Consider the following 12,748-nt stretch of genomic DNA (forward strand, 5'->3'; position numbering starts at 1 on the left):
ATGGAGAAAATAACTTCCTCCTCATAGGGTTCATGTTAGGGTAACTCTTATGTGTTGGCACAGGGGGAGGGACTCAGCAAATGTTGTCTTTTCCGTCCTTCCTCTACACTGATGACATCAATGAAATTAAAAACATTTACAAATTTTCCCTTCCCATACCGCTGCCATTACTAGGTTTGGATTATTACCTTTGCGATACCTAAGCCGTGTTCGTACATATAGGCCAGGTTGAACATGGCTTGTGCGCTGTGGTACTTGTCGGCTGCAATGCTGTAATGTGTGGCTGCTGTCTGGTAGTCTTTCTTAGTCCCGTAGCCATAGTAATGGTAATCTCCAATTTTTACTCTAGCGAATGCATTGCCTGATAGAAATGTTAGAAAGAGAAGAAAAAGAACTCTGATGATTCATGTACAGTCCCTAGTAACTCAACCTAATGGTAATATACATTAAAAAGAAAAACAAAACACTTCAGAATCTTGGAATCAAGATTAGATATAACTTCTGGAATATAAAATATAACACTCATCTTTAGCTATCTTCATTGCAGGCATAACTCCCATGATATGGTATGAATGTTCTTAAAGAATAAAAAATTGGGAATTTTACATTTTAAATTCATTTTTTGAAGGTAGGTCAACTCTGGGGAAACTGGATCCCACCCCTTTGGTTCTCAAACTTCACCCCTGAAGCTCTACTCTCCTGCATCACCCAAGTCTCCTTCTTTCCTACATCAGTCCCATCAGTCATTTAAACACACTTTGGTATCTTCTGTCAACAAAAACACATCCTCTCTTTATCCCATGGTGTGCCCTTCTAACTACTCCCCACTTCTCTGCTCCCTTCACACTTTTCCAAAGTGTGTTCTATACTCACTGTCTCCAAAGCTTCACCTCCTACCCACATACTCTTCAACCCCCTCCAATCTGGCTTCTGCCCCTCTCCATGAAACTGCTACTTTCAAGGTGGTTGATAACCTCCATGCAGGTAAATCCACCAGTCACTTCCCTGTCCTCATCTTACTGGACCTCTATGCAGCCCTGGAGTCATTGGACCTATCTGCCCACGCACTTTTCTCTCTTGACACCAGGGACCTTGCATCCTCTTGATTTCCCTCCTGTCTCATAGGCCTCTCCTTTCCAAATTCTTGCCTGATTCTTCCTCTACCCATCTTGTAAATATTGGAACATTAAGGGTTTATTAGTTGACTCCTTTTTTCCCTTTCTTCTCTTCCTTCTTTTCTCTTCTCTTTCCTCTCTCTACTGCTCTCCTCTATCTCAACTCTTTTTCTAGGTGATCTTGAGCAGTTCCATGCCAATCTTGATATTCACTCTTCCTGAATTTCATCTATAGTCCTGTCTCTCCCCAAGCCCCCAACTCCTCTAATTGCCTCTTTGATTTCTCTACTTGGATCTCAAAGCATGCAATAGAGATTCCTAACACCATGCTACCTACCTCCCTCAAACCAAATCAAACCAAATCATCAGTTCCATCGCAATCTCAGTGCTAGCACCATTGTTCAGGCCATAAATCTAAGTTAGTTATTCCTAGTTATTTCCCCCTCATTTTTTATTGAATCCTTCAGCAGGTCCTACCTCTAAAACACACCTGTTTGTTGCTGTCTCCTTCACCACCTAGGTCAAGCCTGGAGTACTACAATAGCCTCCAAACTGTTCTTTTATCTCCACTTTTCAATATCTTCTCCATACAACAGCCAGGATGATTTTTTAAAAAGTTTTATTTATTTATTTTTAGAGAGGAAGAAAGAGAGTGCTTGTGCAGGGGCGTGCATGCATGAGTCAGGGGAAGGAGCAGAGGGAGAGAGAGAAACTCCAACAGACTCCCCTCTGAGTGCAGAGCACCACGCAGGCCTGAGATTACAACCTGAGCTGAAATCAAGAGTTGGTCGTTTAACTGACTGAGCTGCCCAGGTGCCTCCCAGGATGATTTTTTTTTTTTTAATGTAAAGTCAAATCCTGTTATTCCCCTGTTAGCCCCTAAGTGATTCACTTTGCACTTGGAATAATATCCAGACTCCCTACCTGACCTCCCAGTCATGCTTCATCTGCCTTCCGCCTCCCTGACTAGCCTCATCACATGTCACTTTCTTGATATGTTCTAGCTTTCTTAATATTCCATAATACTCCTTCAACACACCAAGCTCATTCTTGCCTCAGGACCTCTGCATTGAGATCCTTCATGTCCCTCTGCCTGTCATGTTTGGACTTCCTCTGACTCTTCATGTTTGGTTTCTCATTATCCAGGTCTCACTGCAAATGTCACTTCCCTCCTAGAGGCCTTCTCTGACTGCCTTGTCTAAAGCGTCCTCTCAGCCCCCACCCCAGGAGTTACCTATCTCACCTATCTCACCTCCATGTTTTCTTTCCTTCACAGCACATATCGCTAATTATTTGTTTACTTTCTCTCTCTCTCATGAATTTATTTTTTCTCTCTCTTAGGAGGACAAGAACTTTGAAGTTCTTGATCACTGATATCGTCCCAGACCTAAAATGGTACTTGACAAATATTTATGGAATGAATGGACAGACATGGTAGGAAACTTTTTAGAAAATGCTTTTCCCAAATGTTAAATAATTTAGGATCTTACTTTCCAACAAATTTGGATATATTCAGGAGTAGAAAAAAGTTCACGTGACTTTTTAAGATATGAGACTTTAATCTTTCAAAGGCCACTTAGGGATGACCTCTAAGGGTCCTTTTGGGGTCCATGTTTCCATTCACTAAGAAAATGTTAATTGAAAAGATGAGGGAATGCTAATCTAGGACATCCGTCTCAGGTGTGGCCAACCCCTCTAGCACGGTCTAGACTTACTTGGAAAAGGAGGAAGTGCCCTGTGTAGTATGGTCTGAGGTATATAATTAAGGGCTATAGGACTCCTTCCATCCAAAATTTTCCCCATATTTGACTAATGCAATGCCTAAAATCCTTTGGAACTGATTCCTCTAGGTACTGAAGTTCTTTTAATCTTCTAGAATCCTCTATTAAAATGTAATACCATGAGCCATCGTTAGCTCTTTCTAAGTAGAGGTATTATCATAAAATTTGTAAGCTGCTAAAGACATTGGTTAAGAGGGTTTGCTTCCCAGATGCTTCAAAAGGTACAGACAGGGCACCTGGGTGACTCAGTCGTTAAGCGTCTGCCTTCGGCTCAGGTCATGATCCCAGGGTCCTGGGACTGAGCCCCATATCAGGCTCCCTGCTTGGCGGGGAGCCTGCTTCTCTGTCTCCCACTCCCCCTGCTTGTGTTCCCTCTCTCGCTGTGTCTCTCTCTGTCTAAAAAATAAATAAAATCTTAAAAAAAAAAGGTACAGGCAGCTGGGGGCAAGTCCTTATAGCACTACTACCCAGGAGAGGGGCCTGGACAGACCTTGAGAGGCAAAAAGCCCTTAAAGCCTTAATGAGAAACCCACTCCATTTCTAATTTTGCCCAAAGCTGCCCTCCATTGACCTAAAGATTCTTTCTGGGCCATAACCACAAAAGAACAGGACTTCTGGTGCATTTAAGTGGTAAGCAGGGCCTCTGAACTCCCTGAGCTGGAAGGCAGTGAACGAACAGGTTTTCCAGAGGAGTCAGCTCCACTGTAATTAAGGGGCTGACTGGGGACATATGGTGACTCTGACAGGCTCTCAGGGGGTCACTTGACAGTGGGAAGGATTCCCCCCTTGAATTTCACAGTCACAGCATGGTGACTGAGTCCTGATGGGTCAGCACTCTCTTCACACACAGCCACTGCTGAAAGAAGCACCACCAGTGCTGATTAGATACGTTCATTATTACGTTTCCTAACCTTAAGTGAGGCACTCAGCAGCCTCATCTCCAAGGACATTCATGCCTGACCTCTCTTGTGACACATAATTATTTTTAGTGGCTTGACTTTTTTTTTATATTGGCGAATTCTGTTTTAATATTAATGTCCCCTCGCTTTCAACGTCTCCTTTCCTTGGTGCAATTTCCACACATTTCCTGGCTTGGAATAAGCCTGTATTTGCTGCAATTGAGCTGATTTGCCATAGCTGAGAGATTGGTGTTGTTTCCCTATGCCAAACAAGGTCTTTATTGCATTTTAGAAAACACACACTTTTCTTCTATAGGGAATTTCTCGCTAAAATCGCATGGATGGCTTGCTGCCCCGTCACCGGCTCAGCTGGATCTGCGAAGGCACCCCTGTGACTTTTCCTCTCGGCTTCATATTAGTGTCAGCTGAGAATTATTTTTTATCCCATTCACTTCGTATGGAAAGAAACGATTCGACCTTACCATGAGACACTTTTAAGAAACTTAATCGTAAATAAAAATTGCTCTTTTACTGCATGAGAGTTCCTCACATATCCAAATCCTGATCGTGAGAGCTTTGCAGCATCTGTTTGTTTTTACTAATGCCACCTGCCAGTGCTTTCCCACCAGTGTTACTGTATATTCTTCATCACATGTGAACCCTGTAAGCTGGGCACAGGGAGAGGATCTTGATATTTGACTCTGGGTTTTGTTCTGTTTTGTTTTCTGGTGCTAACATGTTAATAGTTATAATAAAGATCTGAAGTTTGTAGTAATCATCAATGTGGTATTTTAAAAGAGCTATCAAGTGAGTCGTAGATCCATGAATAATTTTGCCTATAAATTCATTGAGACATAGGTCACTTCTCTGATAAGTTCAGAAGAAAACTCAGCAAATGAGTGACTGAAGTCAGAACAAGAAAACTGGTTTCCTGAGTAAAACTGATGTTTCAAACAACGGCTCTGGTGCCATGGAGACCGAGCCATAGAAAAATTCCTATGGTTTACCAAACCAGGGACCTAGAGAATAACAAAGAAAAGAAATTCCTGGAAATGACCCCTCACCAAAGACTGACCCTAAGATTGGTACAGTTCGAAAGACCACCTAATTGATATCCTGCAGCTTTCTGCTTATATGCCCAAGAACCCAGCTGGAGCAAATCGATGACTAATAGTGGGCAGGGACCAGGTGTATGCTCATTTTTATCTAGGTTCTGTACCTTGAATGGCAGCTCGATTCCATAGGAGAAGTGCCATTGGATACATCTTCTCTTTTTCAAGAATTTTAGCCTTTTCTAAAAAAAGGAGACATTTCATTAGGAAGGCTTAAAATACCCGTGTAGTAAAGTCATTTATGCATATGTATGATTGGGGAATTGCAGAGAATTTTAACTTATCTTACTAGATTCCAAAATGAATGCTGAATTGCTTTGAGCTACTTCATACCCCATTTCTGCAAGTAGTGCATACTGAACAAGAGAAGAATCTATATCACCATCTTTATAGGCAAAGTATGCTGTCAGGAATTTCTCAGCCCAGTGGCCTAGTTCACAGACACCTTTATAAAGCTGTACATGGAAAAAGAAATCAAGCAGACTAGTTAGCCGATATACTTCATCCCAGGCAAATGATAAATGAAGTCAATCTTCAGCTTCTGCTGGCTGGTCAGGCAAGGATTTTGGGTCTAAAACATGGTTTCTGAAAATTATTTAGGGGGAAGAGATAATACCTTTCATAGGCACAAAGATTACAAGTGTATATTTTTTGGTCTTGAGCTGAAACTTCCTGAGGCTTATTTTAAATTTACATAATAAACTCTCCTGACTTAGAGGCTATTTGGCAGGACAAGAATGTATCGACTTCTATTTTTTAAAAAAAGGACTTTCTGGGTACTGCTGCTCTGCAAGGGTGAGTTATAAGGCCACAGCTGATGTGGAAAGGAGAGAATGAAGGGAAGACAGTGCCTGAGGGTGTAGGTGACATAACCGCGAGGGAGGTGTGCAGAGCTCTGTGGGGACAAGCGTCAACTTAGCTGAATAGCCCTTATGTAACCAAAAGAGGTTAGCCATACATAATTCATTAGGAAGCTGGCAAAGGAGCAAATCTAAAGATAGATTATTAGCTGGCAGCTTTTGAAATGAGTTTCAGAGGGGCCAGATTGCAACATGGAGGTATTTATATTGGTGCAGCAGAAGTGTTTAATAAATCAATAAAGGGCATTAAGGTCCTAAAAGCTTTCTTTTGAAAAGTACATCACTGGGTCGGGCTGAAAGGATTCACTTTCTTAGTTGTCATCCAAATCATCAAGAACCTAAGGACCTTGCTTTCTGGGAAGAAGTGGGCTACATTTTCTGGGCTCAACCAAGCCTTTCATTTCCCAAGTCACAACTCCCAGTTCCACTTAGAAGTGCCAAAATGCCCTGGCCATTTGACTGAAGGCTGAGACCGAGCCCCTTAACTGAATTCTGAGGTGAGCTCTGAACCTGATGAAAAGCCAAAAGCAAGAGAGGAGGGATCATTTCTCTTCTTCCCTTTCCCAGCCCGAGTTATGTTTACGTCACAGCTTTTCCTGGCAAATGTCCGTGTTCACACTCTCAACTGGGAGAGGTAATACCTATAAAATCAAAGGCACCAACAACTTAAGGACAGTATCACCTCCTCTCTGTGATAAATGAAGAATGCTTTAGAAACATCCCATTATTTACCTCCACAGCAGTTCTGCATGATCTTAACACTCCCGTTCCTGTCGCGTACATCTCGGCCAGGTAATAAATGGCGAGGGGCTGCCCACTCTGAGATGCCAAGTAAAAATATTTGAAGGCAAGTTTATAATCCTTCCATACTCCAGAGCCAGCTGAAAATTAAAATTATTTTGAGCCACCCCTTATTCGTTTTATATTTTATGTTATAATCTATGGGTATAATGGTCACAGTGATGCCTACTACTTTACACTTGATCTTAGCCAAAAGTAGGATGAGAAAAACCAACCAAAAGTCAAGCTGTTATAGATCCACTATTTAGAGGGGAAAGAAGTTAAGTTTGATTATAAGGAAGAATATGGAAATTTATGTTCTTGACCTATTCAGAAACCTGAAGAAGAAAGACTCTTCAGTCTCATGAAAATATCTTCTTAATACAGCACACCTAAGGTTAATAAAAAGCAGACCAAGAGGTGGTCTCTGAGGACTACGGAAAACATCAGGACGTGGCTCACCATCCTTGTCCTTCCACACCAGGAGACCAGTAGAGCTCCTCCCAGCCGTAATTACAGAGTTTGGAGCCGGCGAACTCCAGCTCCCGGAGGCCCAGCTCAGACTCAACTCATGCTTGTAGCAAGGAGAGGCATTTAGGGCTAGGGTGGAAAATCAGCACACTCTCAGCAGCTTGTCCTGGCTCTCTCATTACCCCTTTGTGAGTTGGGCACCTCTAAGGCACTTCATTTGTAAAAGGAGAGGCTTTCACTAGATGGTCCTTAACCTGTCTTCCAGCTCTCAACATTTCATAACCTTTAGAAACAGTGCCACTAAGAGCAAAGACTCTGGAGGCAAATCACTTGGGTTTGAATCCCAGTTCCACTAACTGTGTGATCTTGGGCAAGCTGTTGGACCTTGATGTGCCTCAGTTTGCTCATCTATAAACTGTAGGATACCCTTAGACGTGTTGAGAGGACTAAATGAGTATATACACATAAAGGCTTAATAAACATTACTATTACTCTTATTCTAGAGGCTTGAGGAATCTGATAGATCCTGGGCCTGCCAATGATGCAATCTGCTGCTGCCCTAGCTCCATGTCAAAGGAAGGACTTCGGATACTCAGGTGTGTTCAGATCTCTTGGTACTCATCTTGGGCACTCCCTCTCTCAATCCCCACAGAGCATTACAAACTTTCATGGCTTTCTGAGACCTCCTACCCCAATCACTCTACCTTTGCTCTCAGAAGACAACTTGGTACCTCCTGGCTCCTTGAGGAAATTCTTACATTGTCTTTTCTCACTTGCCTCTCTCTTCCTCCCTCCAGATTTACATCTGCACCATCCTTTCCTCCAACTCTCCAGTCTTTGAGAGTGAGAAATCCCTCCTCTTTATCAAGACTAAGGAGGCCTCCACCTATCTGGGTGCAATCAGATCCTAATGCCACCCAACTTTTTCTAGAACCTCTTCATCAATTATCTCATCACTCCCAAGACACATAAACCATCTCCATTGGCTGGCTCTTTTTTTTGACAAAAATTATACCCAGGTCTCTCATCATCTTAAAAAGAACTCCCTCTTGGTTCTTGGTCCGCCTCATGCCACTGTTCCATCTCTCTTCTTCCATTTAAAGGCACACAACTACCAAGAATATTTTTACTCATCTACTTTCTCACCTTCTAGTCATACCTCAATCCATCATATCTGGCTTCTACCCCAACCAGTCCAATGACCGCACAAACATTCTCTATATTGACAAGTCTCATGGATTCTCAGCCCTTTCTTATTTGTTTGTTCGTTTTTGTTTTGTTTTGAAGAAGCAGGCTTCTCATTGCATTTCACAGGGGTGATCATTCATTTATTCTTTCTTCAAAGTTATATCCTGTGGCTTCCTTAAGATCACTTTTCCCTCTTATGCCTCTGACCATGCCTTTTCAGTCTTTTTGTGACTACTCTTTCTATGCCCATCTTTTCAATACAACACTGAGGACTACCAGATTTCTGACCATGGCTCACTGTTCCTCTCATGCTCTCCCTCTTTTTGAGTGTCTCAGCTACTTTTAACTAACTCCTGTTATGTTGATGCCTCCCAAATCTTTCTCTTCATGTCTGACTTTTCTTGTGAGTTTCATACCTGCTTTTGGGTATGCTCATTGGATATCACAAGGCACCTCAAATTCAACCTTTTCAAAAGTGAGCTTCCTGACTGTACCTCCTTGCTTCCTCCCTCAACTGGTGTCCTCTTCTTAAGTCTTCAAATTCCTCCTCCAATTGCTGCCTCAATATTCTATCTAAACCAATCACTCCAACAATTTGATCTTTGTTAAAAAAGGAGTAGACTTAATAATGCATTTGTCATTCTTGGTATAGCAGCCATATTTGTAGCACTTACAGTAGTACATGAAGCCTAATTGAAACTGTGCATTGGGCCATCCTTTCTCTGCAGCTTTCTGAAAGTATTTAAGTGCTTCAGCATAATTCTGCAAGATAATTACACTCTATTACTCAAAGGTGTATTTATAACTCCATGGTAACAATTGCCTTCCACTTAAAAAAAAAGAGTATAGATAGTGCTTTATGTGATTTAGGCTAATTAAAATAATATCTGAAGTATTATACATTTTATTTCATTATTATATTGGATTCTATTAGGAAATAATTATCTCATTTTCACTGTAAATTATGTCTTTTCCTACACTGACAGGTTTTGTTAAATATTGGGGGAAGGTCACTCAAAAGGCAGAGGTTACACTAAGAAGATAAATTTCTCTATCAGAAAAAATCCTCGGAGGTTGTATGATTAATAAGGTTACTTAGAATCTATAATTCTAAGATATAATTAGGGTTGTTATTCTTGTCACAGATCTGTTCTATGTCTCTTTGGCAAATATTCCACTAGATTATTATATTTTCTATTGTCAAATATGATAGTTTGGCAAACCAGATATTAAAGACTAATTCCTTTTAATTAGTCAACAATCATGAATTTTACCCTATAAATTGCTAAAATGTGTTGAAAAGATAAAGAAATTTTTTAACTTACCACAGGAACTCCTTTTCCATAAAAGTAAAGAAGACCGAGCCCATGAAGACCAATTGCATTGCCCTGGAACAGTTTTAAAAATCCAAGTAAAGTCCCAGAAGAATTCATGATGAGGAAAATTATGACAAAATCATTCTAAATATTTAAAATGTACCCAGTAGGGGATTAAATCAAGGCAAGTTAATCAGGCAGTTGGTAAATTACTCTGTCTCTCTCTAGTTTCTCCTTTCAGATCTTCATAACCCCCTTTGACTAGAAAAGAGGGAAATGAAGGTCAAATCTTTTCTCCATTCTTTCACTCAGCATTTATTTAGTGCTTGTTTTGTGTGTGACTCCATAATAAGTGTTGGACTGAGGTAGGAGGTGAAAGTTAAAAGATGAATGAACAATGATCCCTACCTCAGAGAGTTCACTGGCTAGTGGGCTCTGATCAACTAGGTAGCACCTCTTAAAATAGCCAAGTCAAATGTGGTAAGTCCTATAGTAGAATCAGATTCAGGAATGTTGTGGACACCTAGTTGTATGTTGTTGTGGACATCAACAGCCTAGATGAGCCTAGGGCCTGAGGGGATTGAGTTGTCAAAGGTGATTGACATTTGAGCTTGGTCTTGAGGATGTGTAGGAGCTTTCCAGAAGGAAGTCTATCCAGACACTTGTTACCTGCTTTGGTCAAAGGAGGTTGATATAAATGGCCAAATAACATTTTAGAGATTCTGTGAATTTCAATCTAGCCATTATGGACGGTAAAGCACTGTTAGCATATGTTTCTTTATTCAAATATGTTTCTTTATTCAAATTTGACTGCTTATAACATCATCAATGTCTTCTTTTCCATTTGATGTTAAATTAATTACCATTTCTTTTTCTAATTAGTATTCTTAAGAGTCTAGGGAAGGGAATTTTTAGCATGTTTTAGCATTTAACGCATGTTCAAATATATTGATATTTAGCATATCAATCCAGGATGAAGAATGAACCTTAAAAGTGACTTTCCCAGCCAGGAAACTCACTTTTCTTTTTGTCTCCCATCATGTATTTCACTCTTTCATGACTGAGTGAGGAGGCACATTTGGCCCACCTGTCAATTAGCAGACCTGTAAGTTTGTTTTACAGGTTTATAGTATTTCCTCAGGAACTCAAGTTTTGATTGAAAGCTCTCCAGATTTCTTCTTACCTCCTAAATGGAGTTATTGTGGATGCAGCCAGAGTACCTCTCAGTGATACAAGAATAGCACATAACTAGAGAAGGCATAGTTGAAAAAAAATTTCAAAACTCCAAAGTTTGAGCTTACGTATACCAAAGGGCCAGCTACTGTAAGAATTCTTAAGGATGGTCCAGCTGTATTTAAAACAGGTGGAATATAGCTGCTCTCTTCTTCCCGCTTATTCCATGACTACATCTACCTGTGGTCCTAGGACTCTTGGGATGGTCTGGTCTGGGGGTGGTAAGGCCTGCTGTGATGGTTGTGGTAAAGTCTGGTGAGTCTGTCTTCCAACTATCCTCATTTTAGGTCTTGAGACAAACAGAAGGGAAGGGAAATGAGAAGAGGGAAGGAGGAAGGGAGAAAATAGGGTACAAGTTCTAACTTTTGACTCACCAACTGCTTAAGGACCAGAGGACTTATTTGTAACTTTCAGGTCAGGAGTAGCCAACTCAGATATACCTCCAGGAGCCATTCAGGTACTGTAAGAAGTACATTAATCCAGGCAATAGAGTGACAGAGACTGAGACAAAAGAGAGGGTTCCTGCCCCGTCTAAAGGCAGCAGCAACCCCTCCGCTCTCTGCTCCAGGCCGCTGTTGACACATAGAATAGCAGCCTCATCTGGTCAGCTCTTCCCATTTTCCAAGAAAAGCTGGATGTCCAGACTTTTATATGACATTTCCTAATCTTTGTTACTTCAGTGTAGTTGACACACGGTATTACATTATTTTCAGGTGTATAGGGTAGTGATTCGACAACTCTCTATACGTTATGCTATGCTCACTGCAAGTGTAGCTACCATCTGTCACCATGTGAGATTTCCTACTCTTTGAAACACTTTCTGGGCCAAACAGAACATATGTATAGGCAATCCCCCCATATATAACTTCCACTTCAGGGCTCAGAGCTCTTGCTTAGGTTAACTGACATGAACTTAGAGAGCACATGGTCATTTATTTGTCAAACATTTTTTTTTAAAGATTTTTTTTATTTATTTGAGAGAGAGAATGAGAGACAGAGAGCACGAGAGGGAAGAGGGTCAGAGGGAGAAGCAGACCCCCCGCTGAGCAGGGAGCCTGATGTGGGACTCGATCCCGGGACTCTAGAATCATGACCTGAGCCGAAGGCAGTTGCTTAACCAACTGAGCTACCCAGGCGCCCCTATTTGTCAAACATTTAATGAACCTCTACTATGTACTAAGACCACCATCCTCCTCTAGTTGAGGAGACATGGTCTTCAGATAGTACGAGAGAAGGCACAAGGTAGAAGCAGTAAAGTTCCAGCAGTACAGACAGTGAATGGAGGGCAAGCACAGAAGAGGGAAAATTATATGAACCAACGTGGGTAGAGATGGCTTTGTGGAAGGAAGCTGTCCTCTGGGGGATGGATAGGATTCCGAATGGGGGATTTTGGGAAGGGAAGCAAAATGACAAAAGTGTGAAGAGGAGGATGGGCCTGATGTGTTCAGAGGTGTGAAAGAGAAAAGCAGAAGGGCACTCCTGGGTGGCTCAGTTGGTTAGGTGTCTGCCTTTGGCTCAGGTCATGATCCCAGAGTCCTGGGATTGAGTCCCGCATTAGGCTCCTTGCTCAGCAGGGAAACTGCTTCTCCCTCTGCCTCTTCCTCCTGCTCCCCCTGCTTGTGCTCTCTCTCTCTCTGACAAATAAATAAATAAAATCTTAAAAAAAAAAGAGAGAGAGAAAAGCAGAAGAATATGGTCCAATATGGACCAAACAGGATAACTGCTTATGTTTCTGAGTAAATAAGATAAAAGAAATGATAAAGACTGTAGCTTTGCATTCTGGTACTGATATGACTTAAAAACAAATTTAAAAACGTATGTATGGTTATAGACATTGGGGAGGGTATGTGCTATGGTGAGTGCTGTGAGTTGTGTAAGACTGTTGAATCACAGACCTGTACCTCTGAAACAAATAATACATTATATGTTAAAAAAAAAAAGAAGAAGATAGTAGGAAGGGAAAAATGAAGGGGGGGAAATCGGAGGGGGAGAC

The 12,748-nt window shown here is 41.3% G+C and overlaps 1 protein-coding gene across 1 annotated transcript in view; it reads right to left on the reverse strand.

Annotated features, from left to right (window-relative positions):
- The window catches only part of SEL1L2 (SEL1L2 adaptor subunit of SYVN1 ubiquitin ligase), a 65,369-nt gene that overhangs the window by 14,241 nt on the left and 38,380 nt on the right, over window positions 1–12,748 (reverse strand). Inside the window, exons 7-12 of the mRNA XM_081832293.1 lie at window positions 9,532–9,666; window positions 8,881–8,968; window positions 6,500–6,648; window positions 5,197–5,362; window positions 5,015–5,089; window positions 189–361 (exon numbers count right to left, since the gene is read on the reverse strand). Of these exons, the coding sequence (XP_081688419.1) occupies window positions 189–361; window positions 5,015–5,089; window positions 5,197–5,362; window positions 6,500–6,648; window positions 8,881–8,968; window positions 9,532–9,666 (786 nt within the window). The remainder of the gene's footprint in view (window positions 1–188; window positions 362–5,014; window positions 5,090–5,196; window positions 5,363–6,499; window positions 6,649–8,880; window positions 8,969–9,531; window positions 9,667–12,748) is intronic.

The sequence above is a fragment of the Leptonychotes weddellii genome, chromosome 10 (assembly GCF_054177405.1).
Source record: "Leptonychotes weddellii isolate Sample4059 chromosome 10, ASM5417740v2, whole genome shotgun sequence".
Taxonomy (NCBI): Eukaryota; Metazoa; Chordata; class Mammalia; order Carnivora; family Phocidae; genus Leptonychotes; species Leptonychotes weddellii.